Genomic DNA, 20,012 nt, shown 5'->3' on the forward strand with positions numbered 1-20,012 from the left:
GATTTTCTTATGAATACAATGAGGGATATTATCAGATGCATGGAATTTTATATCAATTTGACATGTCAAATTCACTGCAGAGATTTTATACAATTCTTATAATTCTGTATCACATTAATGTTTTTTTGAAAACACACAAATTAGTAATCTTAACTGATTATGGCTCACCAATAGGTAGGTGGCTTGTTAGTGTATAAAAATGATTTTGCAGACACAAACTTTATGAGGAGACCTCAGTATAAATTTTATGTCTGAAAATACTGAGTGTGTGAAGCTGGATTTATTGAAGTCAACTAAAGCTAGTTTTATCTGTAATGTTATAAAGAGGATAACAGTGGCCATAGTGCATTTACCATTGACAAGTTAATTGTAGCCCAAAATTTCTTTACGAAATTTGAAATTAAATTTATTATAATGTTTGTCTACCACAATAGTGAGATTATAATGTTAAACTGATCCTGTACAGTTTAATTTACACAAGTGCTGTTCAATAGGATCATAAACAATGGCTCATTTGAATATAAAGTTAATTCTCAAATTAATTTTGAAATTAATACAGAAAATATAGTACACAAAGATAAAAATATTTCCAATGACATCATGTTAATATTTCTAAGGATGTTTAGACGGTCAGGTCATATTATTAAGAGCTCTGGAGTTCATAGGAACAGCTCAAAAATATGACACCTCAAAGTGTGAAAAAGGAAACAAAAAATGAATTAAATCTGTCAACCAACATCCATTAGAGTTCTCTCTTCTTGTGTTCTAGCATCCACATACTGAACTTGCCTAATCCAGTAACATCTGCTGGCCCATCTCTTCATGTGTATCCACTCACAGACCTACACCATACAATTATTATCTTTTTATTTATTTTTCTCTTTGATGTCATTATGTTTTCATGTAGATTTTAATTTGTTTTCATCTTTCACTACTGGCCCTACTCCCTCAAAGTTCACCTTTTCCCCCATCTTTGTCCATTTCATCTTTTTGTGATTTTTTTCCATTTATTTTTATGCATTTTTCACCCTCCATTGTGTATACTTCCTCCTTCCTTCTGCTCAAATACAGGAAAGTTACCCTACATTTAGCCAAAACCCAGTCACACTACTGTTCCTGCATTTATAAACAGCTCACAGTATCCACGCAAATGGCCAAATCATCAAATAAGTTGTCTTCAGCTGCAAGCCCTCCTTCCACAATGACCTCTATCTGTTCAAATTCCATCAGTCTATATCCCTCACCAACCTAGTCCTTCAAAACCATATAAATCAAGCTCAAAACTCACTGCAATACCTCCTCCCCATCCAAAAATTCTCATGCTTTTCAGTTCTAAATTCCTGCATCCCACCTCCCAGACTGAAACTCTTGCCATCCAGGAACTAGAGCAGCATGCACATCATCCCCTCAAAAAACTCCCCAACAAGTGTACATTCTATTGTCACCTTGGACTACCACTATCCACCACCTCTACAAGAGCCTCAATTAAATCTCTCCTGCATCCCCTCAATAGCTGACAAACCCTGCCTTGCAGACCTACTACATTTCCCACATCTTCAGAAATTCCCTCCTATCACGATACAGAATCCAGGGCATAAACAGATCTAAAACGCCAGTCCTCCAAAAGCCTCAGTCCCACAGAGCTATCAGTCCAATCCAAAGGCCTTACCTTTTGTCCCACTCCAAAATTCACTCATTCTGGGCTTGTTAAATACATGTCTCTTTCTTCTGGAACCTACAGTAGAAACACTTTTTCACCACCGACCCTACCAGTCAGACTCAATGAACCCTGCCTGATTCAGTTAACTCTTCCATCCAACCGTGTCTACCTTCACTGCCCGAAACTCACTCCACATTAACTTTCCAGAATTTCTGAACATTGAACCTTGCCTCGCACTCATTCCCCACGTCCTTCAACATAAAAACACATGGCACATCTGTAGGAAGCACCACAACCCACCACCTAAAGTCTGATCCTGACATTATAATCCTATCTGCTGACAAAGGCTCCAGTACTGTGGTTATGAACTGCAGGAATTACCTGGTTGAAGGACTCTGCCAGCTGTCAAATATGTCCAGTCTATCTACAAACCCTGCCACAGTGACTTCAATCTAGAAATACAGCAGGATCTTCAATCCCTCCTCGAATCCATAGTAGACCAATCCCAGAATATCTTCCCTGAGTCTCTCTCTCTCTCTCTCTCTCTCTCTCTCTCTCTCTCTCTCTCTCTCTACCTCCCCCTCCCCCTCAACCCCACCACTCTCCACACTACTACCATCCACATGGTCCCTAAGGTCCACTAACCCAACCAACAGGGCATCCCATTGTGGCCAGTTATTGTGCCCCACAAAGAGAATCTCTGCTCTCATGCAACAATACCTTCAATGTTTTACCTGTAACCTACACTTCTAAGAGAGACCAACTATTTTCTGCACCAACTTTCCACCATTACTGTTCCTTTACCACCTGGCACCTTCCTCATCACTGTCAATGCCACCTTCCTCAACAATAACATCCCCAATATCTGTGGTATTGCCACTATTAAACACTATTTTTCTGAATGCCCAACTAACTACAAACCTACAACTTTCTTCCTGGCCACCATCACCAACTACATCCTCACCCACAAAAAGGTCTGTGGTACAGCAATGGGCACCTACATGACACCATACTATATTGACCCCAGTGCAGGTGGAGGGCGGGGGGAGAGGAACAGGGAGGAAGTGGCTATGAGCCAGGATTGTACGAGTGGGTGGTAGAGGTGAAATGGGAGTCCAGGAGGCACATGGGAAAGGTAGCTGTACATGAAAAAGTTCTTTATTAATGTGTTTGTGCTGCTTAATATGCCAGGTCAGGGACCAGCTGGCCACTGAATGCTACTGCGCTGGCTGCCGGTCTGTCTGCACACCCCACAGTGTTGATGTGGCTACTCCACTAAGCACCAGTGGGTTCATTATGTAAGCTAGCTGCATAGTCCCCATGTAGTCAACAATGGCATATCTGCTACAGCCCCATCTGCCCCCCCCCCCCCCCCCCCCCCAATGGGGGATGTCCACCATGCTCATGCTGACATTGGGGATGACAGCTGGTGTGCATAGGGAGCAATATGCTAGTCACTAGGCTGGAGTCTGTAATGTAGATGACCTGGGATGCCAGCTACACGATGGCACTAAGTCCAGGGTGGGACTTACTGCATAGAGCTATTGCCCTGCCATCACCTCATCCAGGACAGCCCTGTCATCATGGCAGGTCTGCAAGACAAGAATAATTCCATTACAAAAATGTCCAATACTTACAGTTGGCAGGAAGTGGCAAATTTTGTGTGTGTGTGTGTGTGTGTGTGTGTGTGTGTGTGTGTGTGTGTGTGTGTGTGTGTGTGTCCCATATCCTAAACACCACTCAGTTTCATTGTGAAAATCTGCCTTGTCCCTTGCCACCTTAGTCTGCAAAATACTGCTGAGTTTGCTGTTTCAGTTAGCTAACCTGCCTCACAACACTGAGTTGGACTTGTTGGATTATTACAGTGACAACATTCCACATTCACCTGCTGTCAGCACTGCTGCAATACACCACTCAGGCTCACACTGTTATGCCAATATATGCTCACTACACTGCAATATTATTCCATTCCATTCCATTCGTGGGCCATTTAGGGGAATCCTTTCTAACCATCCAGAATTAAAAACCCATCACCTGGTTCATATTCGTTGATGACATCTTAGTGATGTAGACTGAGGGTGAGTACACCATACCCACATTCCTCCAGAAACTCAATACCTCCCCCCCTCCCCTCCCTGCCCCCATTCACTTCACCTGGGCTTCCTCAACCCAAAAAAACACCTTTCTCAATTACCAAGAATAACCTACCACACTGTCTAGCCACCCACGGTTTCTGCAGCAGTAGTGACCTAGTGAACATGCCACAGATCTCACTTTGGCTTTCACAGACCCACAGACCAAAATAACCCTGCCCAGAAACAGATCTCCCATGGCTTGTCTCTCTCACGACCTCCTACATATCCACTGCCTGGCCACAAGGAAGCATTCATCTTGTACCCCAGGACTGAAGCAACTGTGTGCCAAACTTATGCAATATCCTTGTCCATCCTTACTCTATCCCTGCTCCTAACCCCTCAACCGATGGGTCATATCTGCAGAATAGACCTAGATGCAAAAATCTGTCCCGTACATCCTCCCACTACCATCTACTCCAGTCTGGTCACAGGCATCTCCTACCCCATCAGAGGTAGGGCTACTGGTGAAAGCAGTCTTGTGATCTACCAAATAAGCTGCAACCACATGGGCAGAACAACTAACAAGGTGTCTTTCCGCATGAATGGCCACTGGAAAATTGTGACCAAGAGACAGCTGCTGAACATACTGTCCAACACAATGTGTTTCACTCCAATGTCTTTTTCACAGCCTGAATCATCTGAATTCTTCCTACTGACACCAGCTTTTCTGAATTGCACAGGTGGTAACTCCTCCTATAACACATCATTCATTCCTGGAAACCCCCAGCCTCAGCTTTCACTAGTCCCTATCCTCCAGCTACATATTTCCTTCCCTGCTCCCACTCCAGATCTACTTGCACCTTCTATCCAACTAGCACACCTACTAGACTTTTTCTCCCTCTCTGCTTCTCCCTTCTCCCCTATCCTCCCCTGCCCCCACCCACTTCCTCCTCCATCACAGCCTCCCAACTCATCACCTAGCAGCCCATCCTGTCTGTGCACACTACTACAGGCAGCACAGCACTGTCCCACACCCCTACCCTGGTATCCCTCCCCCTCCTGCTCCATGCCTTCTCCTTACCCCCCCCCCTAAAAAAAAAAATCTATCCTGGTAGAGTGCTGCTCACCTCAGACACAGCCACAGCCTGTAGTTGGGCACTAGTGGCCAGATCAGATACAGCAGCAAAGAGAGAGAGAGAGAGAGAGAGAGAGAGAGAGAGAGAGAGAGAGAGAGAGAGTGAGTGTGCCCTCTTTCTATTTTGGCAGAAGGACTTCTTTGTCCAAAAGCTTAAATGTTTAGCAGTATTTTTGATTGTGCCTGTCTGTGGCTCAATGCCTCCTCTACTCTGTGAGTAGAAATCCATCATTTTCATATTGTTGTCATTTTGAAAAGCATGTGAACTGCCTGTTTTGTATTGTATAAGTACTGCAATAACTTGATACCTACCACATCTGTAGCAACAGAGGAAAAAAATACTGGAATAACTGTTTATTCAGGCATTAGGTAGTAACTATTTCTATCAGTCAATGATACCGGTATTTCATTTTGAATTTCATTTTGAATTCCCCAACACAATTAAGAAAAAGATCTATATATATTTATTTGGTGCTAACATTTCTTTTACAGTGTTAAACACTGCTGAATGTGGGCCAAATGCTGTTATCTCAAAAGCAATTGTAAACTGCCTTCCTGCATGGTTCAGATTTGCTCAGTGTCTTAGAAGATATCGTGATTCAAAGGAAGCTTTCCCCCATCTTGTGAATGCTGGAAAGTACTCAACTACATTTCTGGTAGTACTATTCAATACCCTCCGAACACTGAACTCAGGTAACAGTATGAGATGATACAATAAATCTTTCACTCTATGCCATAGGATATAAAAATATAACTTTTTTAATTTTTGTTTTACCCAAACGAAAGCATTATTTTAAGACTGATACATTTTAGTTTGCAAAACGAAGTGACAATTGTTTAGGATACAAATAGCTGTTGTAAACTGTAGAAGAATAGCCATGTAATCCACTGCCTTATTTATACACATTTTGTTTATTAATTATGTGCATTGCCTTCAGTTTATTTTTTTTATTAATTCTTACAATGGATTATTTTGCTTTTCTGGTTATGTGGTGAAAATTTTGTGTCACATATCTCAAACATTACTTAAATTGGAGCTCTGAATTTGACACTAGGCTTATTAAGAACTTGAAGACTAGACCTGACTGACAGCAGTTGCCAACATACGTATCACCAACACCAGCTTTCATGCAGAAATAAGATCACCAGTACAGATGTTAAACTCATAGTTCAAACAGGTACAAAGAGGTTTACCTACATTCACAGACTGGCCAGCCTTGACAATTAAGACACTACACCTGCATTCAGGAGAAGCAAGGCCCACATCCTTAGCTAGCCATCAACTTTCAGACTGCCATGGTTTTCCTGTATTTAGTGAGGCTGATTTCCTTCCTTATCCTTTATCCAACCTGAGTTTTTCTGTCTCTAATGCCTTTGTCATCAGTAACATCTTGGACTCTAAGTTTCCTCCTGACTTTCACAGAAACATGTTCAACATTAGAAAAGATTCCAGTATTCTCATTCACAGTTAAGGGCTTGAAAGCTACAAGCACATCACTGTCACTCATATCACTCCAGAAAAAAGTTTCAGCAGCTCTTATATTGAATTGAAAGGAGAAACATTCCACAAACTTCTCATTGTCAAAAACAAGAACAGACATGGGTTGAACATTACAGAGTAGATTCATATTCACATTATTCTTTTACAAAAAGCAGTAAGCTTTTGCATGCTACAACAGATGAGATAAGACAACCGCTTCATTGGAATACACCTCTGCAGCATGCTGGCACATTATACAAAGCTATAAATGTTTAGGCAAAAGCAGGCACAGTTATAATTTGGATTTCCCTCTGCATAGTATCAATTTATGATATAATTCTGTTGAAATCACCACTCTTCAAGGGTCTTAATCAACATCGGATCAACCGCTTCTTATGATAGTGCTTTATTTCTTTTAACGTAAATTTTGATATATTAAAATTTGATTCTGATATAACAACATACTTTCAGCTACAAAAGAAAATTATTAATTTATCTGTCTCTCTTCATACCAGTCATTTTACTTATACTTCTCTATCATCTGTCACTTTTTAATTTTGGTTTTGGTTTTTGAAATTGTGCCTACAACTGCTATCACTTATTGAAAGCTAATTTTTTTTTTCCCTAGTCAGATAACAGAAACATGCCCATGAGAAGTTTCATGATCTAGTACAACTAATCCTGAAATAAAAGCACTGCTCTATTTATTTTTTGACACATTTTTAAAACACCCTTTTTGAATCAATGGTACTATCTCAACCAAAGCAAGGATCAAAATACTTCAGTTCATTCAGTTAGTTATTTTGTAAAAGACTGAATTTCACATTTTATGTTTTTACCCCTTCTATTCCCAAGTCAACATTGTTCAGTAAACAGTATCATAAACATGTTTTTTCTCATATGCAAAAAATTATACCTATTGAGGGACTCCCATTCCTAGTATGATATGCTGAATCATGAAGAAAGTTGGCCTTCAGCGTAATCTGATATTATATAGATATAATTGTAACTAAAAGACATGTCATCATTTTGACACAGAACTCAGTTGATACTGTCGCAATAACTTCACTGTTGTGGAGAGGGAGGGGGAGGGGAGGGGAACAGGAAGGGGGATATTCACAATGATCATAGAAGGAAAGCATTTTATCACATACAATACACAGTGACTTGATTATGGTTTTTAGAGAGAGGTTCAAGATGAATACTGCAGAGAAATTTATAAAGAAAACAATGTAGATGAAAAATTTAATTTTTTTTAAACATACTGCCACACATTTTTAGTCTCATTTTGCCCTAAAACAAACAGAAGCAAGGGTAAGGGATGGATAACTACTGGAATTAACGCATCTTTTGCTTGGAGGAGCATGAGTCATAGTGAAGAATTGACCAAGAATAAAGCAAAAGATATGTGTAACATTATTAAATACAAACATAGTGGTCCAACTGAAACTGAGTCTCTGAAAATTGAGCTATCAAAAAGGTTAACATTAAAATTGTTAAGTACTTAATTCATTGATTACATCCTCACAGCAGCAGCAAACACTCAAATACAGATGTATTATATTTCCTTCTACACATACTGCTAACAGACATTATTTGGTTTATTTGGCATATTTTCATACCTTGTTGTGTTACAGAAATATCTTCTGGAGCAGTGGATCTAAAGTAAATAATGTGTTCATTTCTCAGAAATGAGCAGTAAGAATAGTTTGTAAACTAGATTCCCACAAATCTTATAGAGCCTTCTAGGAACAAGGAATTCTTATACTCACTGTCCCATATGTTTACTCCTTAATGGTTTTTGATGAAGGAAAAAATAACTTTTCCTTCATGTCTATGGTTCATACCAGAGTTACATACTCAGGTGCAAAGTTTTCGATAAACTTTCTTCCAAAACAAAGCAATAAACTGGGAATACCAATCATTTCAAAAGAAAATTAAAAATATAGCTTATTAGCCTCTCCTTTAACCAATAATCTAACTACCTAGATTAAAGAACTGAAACTATTCTGTTGGCTACACTGCAGGCAGCAGTGTCCATTGTAAATTTGCTCAACAAGTAGTCTATTGTAAACAGGATTCTGTATTGGCAGAAGTAGGTAATTATTTTCTTTGAAAAATTCCTATACAATCACATAAATATTGGAGGCAAACAGTGGCTATTTAACATAATTGAGAAAACAGCAACTTTCTTTCAAAGTAACAGCATCTTGACATCTCAGGTTTTCTTGGCATGATTGATTAATGGCAGGCCAAATTGTTGTTTCTGTTACACATACAATATTTCAACAACTGACGCAGCTGTCTTCTTAAAGTGCTGTGAGTTTTATTGTTATGTGTACTCACTGCCTGGACTCCAACAGCAAATCTTGCAGTACCCAAAGATGGTGTTTGGGTCGCTTGTCAAAATATTGTGTGTGTGATAGAAACGAAACTCTTCTGCACACCCACATACATGCCATTATCAGCATCTTTCTAATTTATTAGATTGCATTTAACTGCTACAAGCACAAATAGCATTAAACATTGTAGTGATAGTTTATAGGTAATACAGTGTACAGATTAAGTTTCTAAAATATGCTTCTCTTTTATTAATGTATACCTAGACTTGAAGTTCTCTTTGATGGAATCTGTGAAACGTAATGAATGTATGAATTCATGAGTGAATGAAAGTGAATGAATATGTGATGGGGATCCTGTGATACTTAAGTTGCCTTGTTGAAATGTAGTGAAAATCGTATTAAAATTTCACATCTGTGTGTGTATTATAGAAATTAAGAAACATCAAAGTCTTCTACAAACTGTTCCTGTAATTTGCAGCATCAACCAGTAATTGATGGTGGTTGCTGGGTGAAGCTTTAGTCATAGAGTCCCTACAGAGTTCCTTTGGGGCCACAATCAATACTTGTGCCTGTCCATGCAACTGATCAAATAATTTGGTCAAGTAGTGCCTATCCTTAACATTGTTGTTCACTGCACTTACTTTATTGTGTAATACTATAGACATATTAATCAAGCAGATAGCTTTTAGTTAGTGTGCAACTTTCACAATCAAGAGCTCATAAATGTCTAAATCGGATGGCTGTATGACAGTTACATTTTTACTGTCCAGTTCTGTCTTTTTTGTGTTCCTTTGAGGAGCAGGTGGACACTTGGACAAAATGCCACCAACTCTTTAAATAAGGCTGAATAGCAAAATTTAATTTGCCCTTTCTAGATGGTTATATGAGGGATATCCAGAAACTACAGTTATAAGGCCTGTAGCTCTACAAGGGAATTGAGTTTTTCACAGTTTGTATCACTGTTGTGTATGGTAGTGCACACTAAAATGAATGAGTGATAATGGTCATCATTAGTGTCCTGACTGTTGTTGTGGTGATGGTTAAAGGCAAACACTCTCATTCTGTATCCCACCAACTGCAAAGTGTGTGCTGTGATACACTAAATGGATGGCAAGGGCATGAGCACCACAATGATTCATCACAAAATCATGTCAGTGTGGAGGGAGGAGGTTATGTCATGGCAACATGTGACAGAATGGGTACAGAATTTCACTTTCAGAAGAACAGAAATTCATGATGAAGAAAGAAGTGGACATCTGTATGGTGACTGATGAACTGGTACAAACACTTAAAAAGCATATTTGTTCTTATCACTATGTGACCAGTGATGATCTGCATGAATTGCATCCTGAAGTTTCTCAAACCATTGCTCATGAAATTGTGAGTAATCAACTAAGATATCACAAGTTGTGTGCACGATGGGTTCTGAACATGCTTACTGCAGAACACAAAATCAACAGTCAGGGCCAAGCATGAGTTTGTTGATCATTTTGTGAATGACTGAGAGACTTTTCTCAACTCCACAGTGATGGGGGCTGAAACATGAGTTTACCACCATACCACAGAGAACAGGCAAGAGTAAATGTACTCATTCCTGTTTAACAATGAAAAAAATTCAAACCTCAGCAAACAGCTCAAAAAGTCATGCTAACTGTTGTCTGGGACAGAAAAGTGATTCTGCTTGTTGTATTCCCAGTCAGATGTGAAACAATCAACTCTACATAATACTGTGATACACCAAGAAACTCTACAGATCCATATAGAAAAAAAACACTGTGGAAAGCTAACAAAGGGAGTCGGCCTCCTTCATGACAATGTTACACTGCAGTCCACTTAACCTTAATGACTCTCTCTCTACTTGTGAAGTAATTCGGTACTCAAAGAATACTTTTCAACAACTACCGGTATATTTGAGCTTCATAAAGGACAAAATTCACACTTTGCATATAAACTTTTGACTTCTTGTAAGTCACTCGTATCATCTCACATTAGAAACAGAATAAAGTATATTTCAAAAAAGAGTTGGTTTAACGACCATAACTCTATTACAAACAAATTGTAAAATACGTCTTGCTCCAGCAAGTCCAAGATAAGAGTTTTTTCAGAATTCTGAATCTCAAAAGTTCGTGTTATTTATAACGATGGTCACTGATAAGGTTAGCAAAGAATAGCCCAGAAGTTCCATAGTTCTTCCTTGCTCTTTCACTACGACTTCCATGGATCAACCGAGAAGTACCTGTTGGTGCTGTTTGACAGCCATGTCTACAATCTTCTCACGACAAACTTCAAACCTGCCCACACAAACATGTGACGCACAGTAGGTAGGATTCTATCATCCCACTCTCACAGCTAAAATATCGTGTGTTAAAGATGGTAGAAGGCTGAGTGGTTCTAGAATTTATGCAGAAATTTTCGAAACACTACAATTGGGATTTAATATATTTTTCCAAAATGAATAGAGGTTTGTATAAAATAAAACAAAAGTTCCTTAACAACTACATATTGTATATTCCCCCCCCCCCCCCCCCCCCCACTTCACAATACCCAAATCAAACACGCTTTTCTTCTCCATATATGTGAAGTTCATGCAACTGCCTTGGATAGATACTTTGTTAAAATTATGCACAGAATGTAAAATGAGAGTATCAGCATCACAGAAAAATGTACTGCCATATAGTTCGTCTTAGTTTAAAATTTATGTAATGTTTCATTCTACCTCTGGTAATTCAATTTTGTTGAAATTCAAGTAAGGGATATGTGTAGAAGTAAAGACCTAATGACTGCTATGCTAACTACAGCTTCTGAGAGGGGCTATGCAGCTAAACCAACACATTTCAGTAAACAATCTCATGGTAAATTTGCAGTCAGGTGACCAAGAGCCCCCTGTCAACAGAAACTTGTATTCTTCCAAATGCTCCCAGTGAACTCCAGAGGCCTCCAGCCTCACCTTCTTTCCAAACAGCCCTTCAGTCTTCCCTCCCAGATTTCTAATTCAAGCTACTGAAGTTTTAGTGTTGGCCTTTCCTAAATTAGGCATGTGTCTTCTTGTGTTTCCTGAGGGGAATTCTCACGTACATTCAAAATGGAGTAAATCTGAGAGGCTTCTTAAATTGGTTGAGATTCCTGAAGTATATCTCTCAGTCCATTACCCTTCCTGAATGTACTGTCCCACTACGAAGTTATCTTGACTGTGATCCTGGCATATGTATGATAAATATTCATGTTACAATTTGTCAATATAATCATCTTATTTGCCTCTTTCTGATACTGATGCAGAAATGAATAATCTCAAACTATTACCTTCCTTTGTTTTATTTATTTCCTTTGTTTTTTTGCACTTAGTATGGCCATAGTGGTGTCAGAGGTCACAATGCAAGTGTTCAGTGTAAATTAATAGTAAAGTGACATATTTTGTTCCAGATGACAGTAACAAACACAAAAACCCATTCTTCTACATGTGGCTGTTAGCATCATTACTCAGTTCTTGCTACTCATACACATGGGACATTAAAATGGACTGGGGATTATTTGACAATTCAGCAGGAGAAAATAAATATTTAAGAGAAGAGATTGTCTATTCATCAACAGTAAGTAAAACAGAACACCATAAGTATTCCTACAGAGTAGAATAATATATCAACTAAAAAATTAATTGTACGGAGACAGTGTTACAAATAAGGATAATGATTACTATTGACAATGTTGGGCACCTTGTTATAAGATGATGTGACACACTTAGTATAAGGACAGGATGCCTGTTCAGCATGGCATTACTGTTTAGCAGTGAAGAAATAGGAGAGAGAAATGGAGTTGAAACTCAGTGGAATTATATATATCTTAAAATTCTTTCAAGCACAAAGCAAGCTATAAAACAAAGGGCACAATCACAGTTTACAGTTTTATGCATCACAATCTTGTTAAATCTTCTGCAAATAGTGCAAAATTTGATGAGTGGAAGTATATGCCGTTGTACCTGTTACCGTTTGCCACAATACCAGTAACAACTCTTTTACAAATTCTATTGTGAAAGAGAGCCTTCATAGATGTGGAATGAGTTTATATAAATTTAAGTAGCACAAGCAACCACTGCATGCTACTTCCTTGAATTATGTAATAGTGGGTCTCAATAGGAAGGTGTGGACAAGTGGCTCTATGCTGGAGGTGGATGAAGTACAGATGATGTAGGCAGCCAGCTTTTGTTAAAGTTCTTTTATTTCCAAATACAAATAACTTAAAGCAGGCTGTCTGCAGGTAGCAGGTGGTGGGTATTGAATATTGGAATCAGGCATGCTAGCTCCAACACACTGATACAAGTGTTAATGGGGGACTGAAATGTAGCATACAGCTTTCATGCCTATGCATTGCAGCAGACAACCACTGCTTGATCAGGGTGGCAGGACAGCAGCACAACTGACAACCTGAGCTAGGCAGTCTGCCGGCAGAATTTCCCAGGACATTGAACGCAGAACTCCAGACTGGAAAGTGGCAGAGGGCAGTGTTGGATGACCACGGCACAAAGCTGGTGGATCTCACTTCTCATCTTGGATCACGAGGCAATGGCAGGATTGAGGATGGCAAGGACCTAAGCAGTCAGGCAGCAATTAGCAGCTTACAGGCTGGTGACAGTGGTGGTGGCTGTGTCATGAGTACAGCATCAAGTGGCAGCACAGGGTGGCCCAGCTGTACTGATGATGACAGACTGGCTGTGGGAGTTTAAATACAGATGTCTGAAACTGACCATGTGAAAGGTTTACCACTGCCACATTCCTAGGTTACCCAGAAGTTTCCAGATTGGCAGCCAGTGTCCTAGGCCCAGTTGTTGTCACTGGCATTAGTTTGAACCATGGAAGGATGACACCATGGAAGCAGGTGCATGTCAAGGGGAGCTGACATAAGCACGTCATTGACTGTGGTAATCAGCAGTTGCTATGCCCTAGTTATAGCTCTGGGCCCCTGCCTTAGCTCATGTTATTACACTTCCCCCTCAGGAAAATTTGGCCGATTGCATTGCTACTTGAGAGACTAGATTCAACAGTAACACTAATATTTGTCGTATTGTCTTAACACTTTATATTATCCTGCATGAGTCGGGAGTAAACTCTTCTTGAGTAACTTACACCTTTACATGTCATCATTTCCTTTTCCATATTACACAATGTACACTGTCTCATTCCTAAGATGCTCAAAGACGGAGTTCGTAGGTCACATTTTTTGCACTACTTTACTCTCTGATGACCAGTCACCTCTTCGCTGGTACCAACACAGGTAGAATGAACTCTCAGACTAAAGGATGGTAAGTGTGGTATTTGGGCAACTCTACACCTGAGATGGCAGTACAAAATACTTTTGCTCATCAGACTTGAGCAGGAAGCTGATATGGTAGTTCCTATGGTGATGAGTCAATGGCAATATTTGGTCCTGTACTTTTTCACTTGTTCAAGCAGGTGTTCTATAATCACAGAATCATTTTTTGAGACTACCATCTGATCCAGGGAGGTGAGAAAGGTCTGGTGTAGCATCTCATTTAAGTAAGGCTGGATCTTGAATGGTAAATCTACTAGGTAGATCAGCTAGTATGTGATGTGGTTCCAGTGATGATGGCACGTAACCAGAAAGTAAGTCCTATAATGTCACATTGTGTACCATTTATCAACAATTATTCCCCTGGAAGTTCTAGTTGCTCTGTGCCACCAAAATGGTCTTGTTCACAGCAGGTACAATGATGACTAATGCTTTTGCCACTGAGAATATCCAGCATGGCCCTATCTTTTGAAAACAATCAGTTTCACTTATAATGAATAACGACCTCCCTAGGTCTCTCAGTTTCAGACTTCTCATAGCATAATGGTGTGCTCGCATTACCTAGGAACAGTATGTATATGTGTTGTGGGGCAGGCAGTGCTTGCCAGTCCAGCGCTGCTAAAAGTCTGCTCATCTAATTCTATGCAAACTACACTTTTAACAAAATAATGTACTGCATTGTGCTACATCAATGTTTCTCTACCAAACTAAATATGTATGCTAAGGTTGCACTAGCATTACAAAGAAAGTTTCACTTAAAAGTTCCTATAACTTATTACCTAAAGTGAAAATGTGCCCTTTATGCCCACTCATGAGCCTCTTTCATAAAAAAAAAACCAGGTGTCTGGGAAGTAAGGACAAATTTGAATTTTGTGCCATTTTGTCATATGGTGGTTGGTAGTCATCGTTTTTTCATGTTTGTTATTTGTGATCCTTCCCATTAGTAGCCTGATAGCTTTTGTGTGGTGGACCTCACTGTTTGATGCTTATTTTCATCACTGAGCAAATGACAACTGAGCAATGTATCCAAGAGATAAAAAGTTATTACAAAATCAGTGAAAGTTCCATGGCAGCCATTTGTGAATTGTGTGTAACTCTTGGACATAACATTGCTCAGATTTGTTTAAGCTGATCTGGAAATTTGAGATCACAGGTTCTGTTTCAAATGTTATGAAAACAGAATGACTGCATTCTGTTCGAACATAACGAAATATTGCAGTCATGCGTGACAATGTGACTGTAAGCTCCACAAAATTGGTTTGCCGACAAGCTCAACAACTGAATTTATCAAGTTCACTGCATTAAATCCTTTCAAAAGACCTGAAAATGCATGAATACAACTTACACAAGAGCAGAACCCTGCAAACCATGGAAAGACACATCAATGTGCTAACTGGGTCTAGGCTCGACAAGCAGAGAACAAGAGCTTCACAAAAAGAATAATTTTCTCAGGTGAGGTGCACTTCTGCCTCAGTGGGCTCATCAATAAGCAGAACTGCAGAATTTGGGGTAACAAAAATCTGCAAGTGACTGTGGAAGATGAGATGCATCTACAATACAAGACTGTGTGGTGTGAGTTCTGGGCAGGAAAAGGGATTGGCCCCAACTTTTTTGAAAATGATGAGAGACTTGCCATCACTGTGAACAGTGACCATTACTGAAACATGCTTTCTGATTGGTTTTTCCCTGTTATTGATGAAGATGACAATTTTTAATTTCAAAAGATGGTGTGACGTATCACACATCTCATGAAATGACTGCTCTGCTGAATGAAAAGTTTTCTTTGCGTGGCAACAAGGAATGGTCTGCCAGATCATGCGATCTTATGCCTTGTGACTTTTTTTGTGGAGATTTGTGATATCAAAAGTGTACATGAACAGACCAAAAACAATACACTAATTGAAGGATGAAATTAAAATTGTTATTAACGGTATCCCAACAGATGTGTCATCAAGAACTTCAATGAATGCATTGCTCATTGCCATGCAGCCTTGGGCGGTCATGTGGAGGATATAATTTTTCACACATAAATGGGAGAAGTTATTTAATCTGTTCATAAAAGAAACATTAAGTTTTCAATAAATTTTGTATGTTCTATAGCACTTTCATATTCATCCCTACTTCCTGGACAGCCTCTAGAAGGTTTTTTAGTATATCCTGTCTTGCAGCTCTCAAATATTGAAGAAAATATATTTCTGTTTGCATCAAAGCTGCTAATTATTTATTTACTGACTAGTTTTGGGCTTTGTCCATTCTCACAGGCCACCTATTACAGAGAACAGTTTCTTATGAGTACCTACTTGCATACTTTGTGTTTGGGATATGCTTGGTGTGGACAGTTCTGTTTATGTTATCACACTTTAGATGTAGCTCAGATCAGTGTCAAAACATGTCACAGCAGTAGTTACACCTTATTGTACTATGTCTTTCATAAAAGCAACACAAACATAGACATAATGATAATATATACTGAAAATATACCTGATAACTAAGAAGAAAACACACAAGATTCACATCAATATTGCCTCCTCAATTAATTCACAATGCCACCTCATGACTTCAAGGTATACTGGAACTTTGGAATAAGTGAAGGTATATCTTGCCTCACTTGCCTGTTCTTATCTTTCTTCCAGCCATTTTCCTTCCCCCATTCAGAAGGAGCTGCCGGTAATTGAGGCAATGCCTCTGGTGCATCCTGAAATGGGCAAATTCATCTTAATGTGCATAACTATGGTTCAAGCTGGAAGCTGCAGTTTGACATCAACAGGAGATGTCATCTCAACTACTTGATAAGACCCTTGGTAATGCAAAATGAACTTTTTGGTTTCTCCTTTCAGCATGTGAAAGTTAGTTAATTGTAACCAGTGCCAAATGTGGTACTTAGGCAGTTTATATTTTTTGTTGTGAGTGCCTTCCTGCCATTGTAGAGCCTTTGTATTAATCTTTTTAACTTGGCACCAGATACTTTATTAAACTTTCAAAGAGCAGATATACCTTCTATTGGGGGGTGGGGTTTGCATAATTCAAAAGGGGAGGGTACTATGTAGTAGATATATCTTCTACTGGAGGGGGTAGTTTGCATAATTCAAAAGGGGAGCATATTATTTGGCCAAAACCAATCTCATATGGTGATAAATCCATATTCTCATGGATCTTGAAGTTATACACTGCTACTTCATATGGTGGTAGAAGCCCAATCACTATGGTTACTATCTATCTAATACCTTGGCAATCTTTTTATCATTCTATGTACCTTTGTCACCCCATTCATAACTTCTTCATGCGTAACAATGAAACAATTGCTTCAATACCTTGGACATAAACTTGGTGCCTTGGTTAGTTATCAGTGTCTCTGGTGTTCCAAACTTCAATATCCATTGGTTAACCATAGCCTGGGCCACCATTTCTGCCGTTGATTTGTTATAATGATCAGGACCACAAATATGAGAAATGCTAAATTATAATTAATACATAGAGATTCCCTGCTGATGTCTGTGCAAAGGGACCAAGAACATCCATAACAATAATTTGGAATAGTCTATTTGTCTCTGGTAATCTATGTAATGGGATTCACTGACAACTCAGCTCCGCTCTTTGCATGCAAGGAATGCAGTTCTTTATGTAATGCTCTACATCTTGCTTCCTCATTTTCCATAATAATTTTCTGCAATGTGACGGTCTCTGGCATGTCATCCACTATGTCCTGCCAAACTGTAATCATGGACCTGTCTCAGTACTTCATTCTACAAACTTGGTGTCACAGTTATGTGGCGATCATACACCATTTGCTTGTACAGCACTTTGTCATTAGTGCTGATCCACTTTCTTCCTGAACTGCTGATAATCCACATCACCAGCTAGCACTTCACATCATTGTTTTGCCCTTACACTGGTACTCTCTGCAGCACATAACTTGTGACTTTGCTGTCCGCATTACCATGAGATTTTCCTGTGTGATGTGCAACCTCAAAATCAAATTCACTTGCTGTGAAGCCCAGTAAGTCATGTGACTAGTTGGATTTTTAAGTCATAAAAGCCATTTCAGTGTTGTGTGACCCATTATGACCTTAAAATGTCATCCATTGAAGGTAACAATGAAAACAGGTGATGCCAAGGAGCACATGCATTTCCTCTTCTGTGGTTGAATAATTTTCCTCCACTTTACTGAGCTCTCTTTAATCATAGACTGCTGGGTGTGCTTTCCCATCTACCTCTTGGCTCAAAACACAGCCTAGAGCATGATTGTTAGAACCACACAATAGTGTAAACTCTTTCTAATAGTCTGGGAAAGTAAGGATGGGACCAGTTGTTAGTAAATTGTTTAATAACTCAAAAGCTGCTTCACAGACTGAAGTTCAGTAAAATGTTACTCCTTTTTTTTTATAAATACGTAAGGTATTGCTACATCTCAAAAGTTTGGGATGAGTTTTCTATAGATATTACCTATATGAATAAATGACTAATTCCTTTTCTGTGCAAGGCATTTGGAAATCATTTATGGCTTGTACATATTGTGAGTCAATTCATTCAAGATCCTGGCTGATAATGTGGCCTAAATAGTGAAGCTCATGCAATACGAAGTGACACTTTTCTAAACTAAGGGTCATTCGTGATGCACATAACTAATCAAAGACCTCTTGTAGATGCACCACATGCTCATAGAGGTCTTTGGAATACAGTGACATCATCCTGGTCTGTCGTGCATCGTTTCAGTTTCAGACCTTGTATCACTTCATCTACTAGGTGCTAGTGCATTTTTCAGACTAAATAGCATCCAGTGATAGTGACAGTGACCAGATGGAACCATAAACACAGCATTTAGTTGATCCTCTGGTGCTATCTCTAATTGATGGTACCCACTTCACAAATCCATGGTGATAAAATTGCCCTAAATAGTTAATGTGTCTGTAATGTTACACACTTAGTAGATGTCCGTAACTGTCCATTGGCATAAATATCAGTAGTCACAGCAGAATCTATAAGCCTCCCTAACATCCAAGGAATATGTCAGAATGATGACAACAGATGCTCCCCAGGTATTGGTAATTTCCTATATAATTCCATCACAGAGCTGCTGATTCATAAACTTCTCAACCACTGGTTGTAGATGATGGGTAGAGCTTGGTGCACTTTTTTGTATACAGGCTGCTCTTTTCCAGTGGGAATACTATGCTGAACTAGTGGCAAAGCTTGCAATGATCCAGGTAGGTTAAATAATTCCTTTTGGTCCTCCAGTAATCTCTCCAGGTCAACCCTATCATGTCCTTTCAAATGAAACACCTCTCCCCCTCCTCCCTCCTTGTGTGCCTAAATTAAAGGACTGACCCAGCTTTAAGTATTCTACACTGAAATCCCTGCTCAGCTCATCTTCCTTTAATGCTTCTTTTAGTTATCAGTGCACAACTTGATAGCTTCAGTTTTTCTGAACTAAATTGTCTACACCGATGGGCACCACTTGGTTTCTGTCAATTTCCTGCACATAGGGTAAACTTCACCGTGTGAAACATTATGCCTAATCCAATTTCACAGTTTCAGGCAAAGGCATAACCATTCATAATGAATTAATCAGCAGAGTAGCTCCTCTGCTCATCCAGAGCAGCTGCACTGTACCTCTCAGTATGATGTCCCACTTTTCAAGTCTAAGAGACAATGTACACAGTTCAGTTGGCTTACCCGACATCCTGAGTGCCTTGCAACAGCTCAGTTCTTTCAGCAGTAAAATAAAGATGGAACAATGGCCCATCCAGCTCCACTTTGCACTGTTATAGATTGGCATTGATGTGATCTTCAGTCAGGAAATCTAAACCAGTATGGCATCATACCTTATGCCCACACTGTGGAGAACTATCTCACACACCTGGCTATCTCTCACCCCAGTAGTCTACACAAAAATGACTATCAGAGTAGTGAGTTAACACTATTACTACCTACACCACTTAGTCTACAACATGATGGGTTCAAATTTATTGCACCAAACATACTCTGTCTTGCCATGGATACATGACAAATGTCTGCCACT

The 20,012-nt window shown here is 39.4% G+C and overlaps 1 protein-coding gene across 3 annotated transcripts in view; it reads left to right on the plus strand.

Moving 5' to 3' along the window:
* The window catches only part of LOC126268152 (xenotropic and polytropic retrovirus receptor 1), a 237,758-nt gene that overhangs the window by 202,800 nt on the left and 14,946 nt on the right, over positions 1–20,012 (plus strand). For all 3 annotated transcript variants that reach the window (XM_049973695.1, XM_049973693.1, XM_049973694.1), the window contains exons 8-9: positions 5,363–5,563; positions 12,113–12,279. In XM_049973695.1, the coding sequence (XP_049829652.1) occupies positions 5,363–5,563; positions 12,113–12,279 (368 nt within the window). The remainder of the gene's footprint in view (positions 1–5,362; positions 5,564–12,112; positions 12,280–20,012) is intronic.

The sequence above is a fragment of the Schistocerca gregaria genome, chromosome 4 (genome assembly GCF_023897955.1).
Source record: "Schistocerca gregaria isolate iqSchGreg1 chromosome 4, iqSchGreg1.2, whole genome shotgun sequence".
Lineage (NCBI taxonomy): Eukaryota > Metazoa > Arthropoda > Insecta > Orthoptera > Acrididae > Schistocerca > Schistocerca gregaria.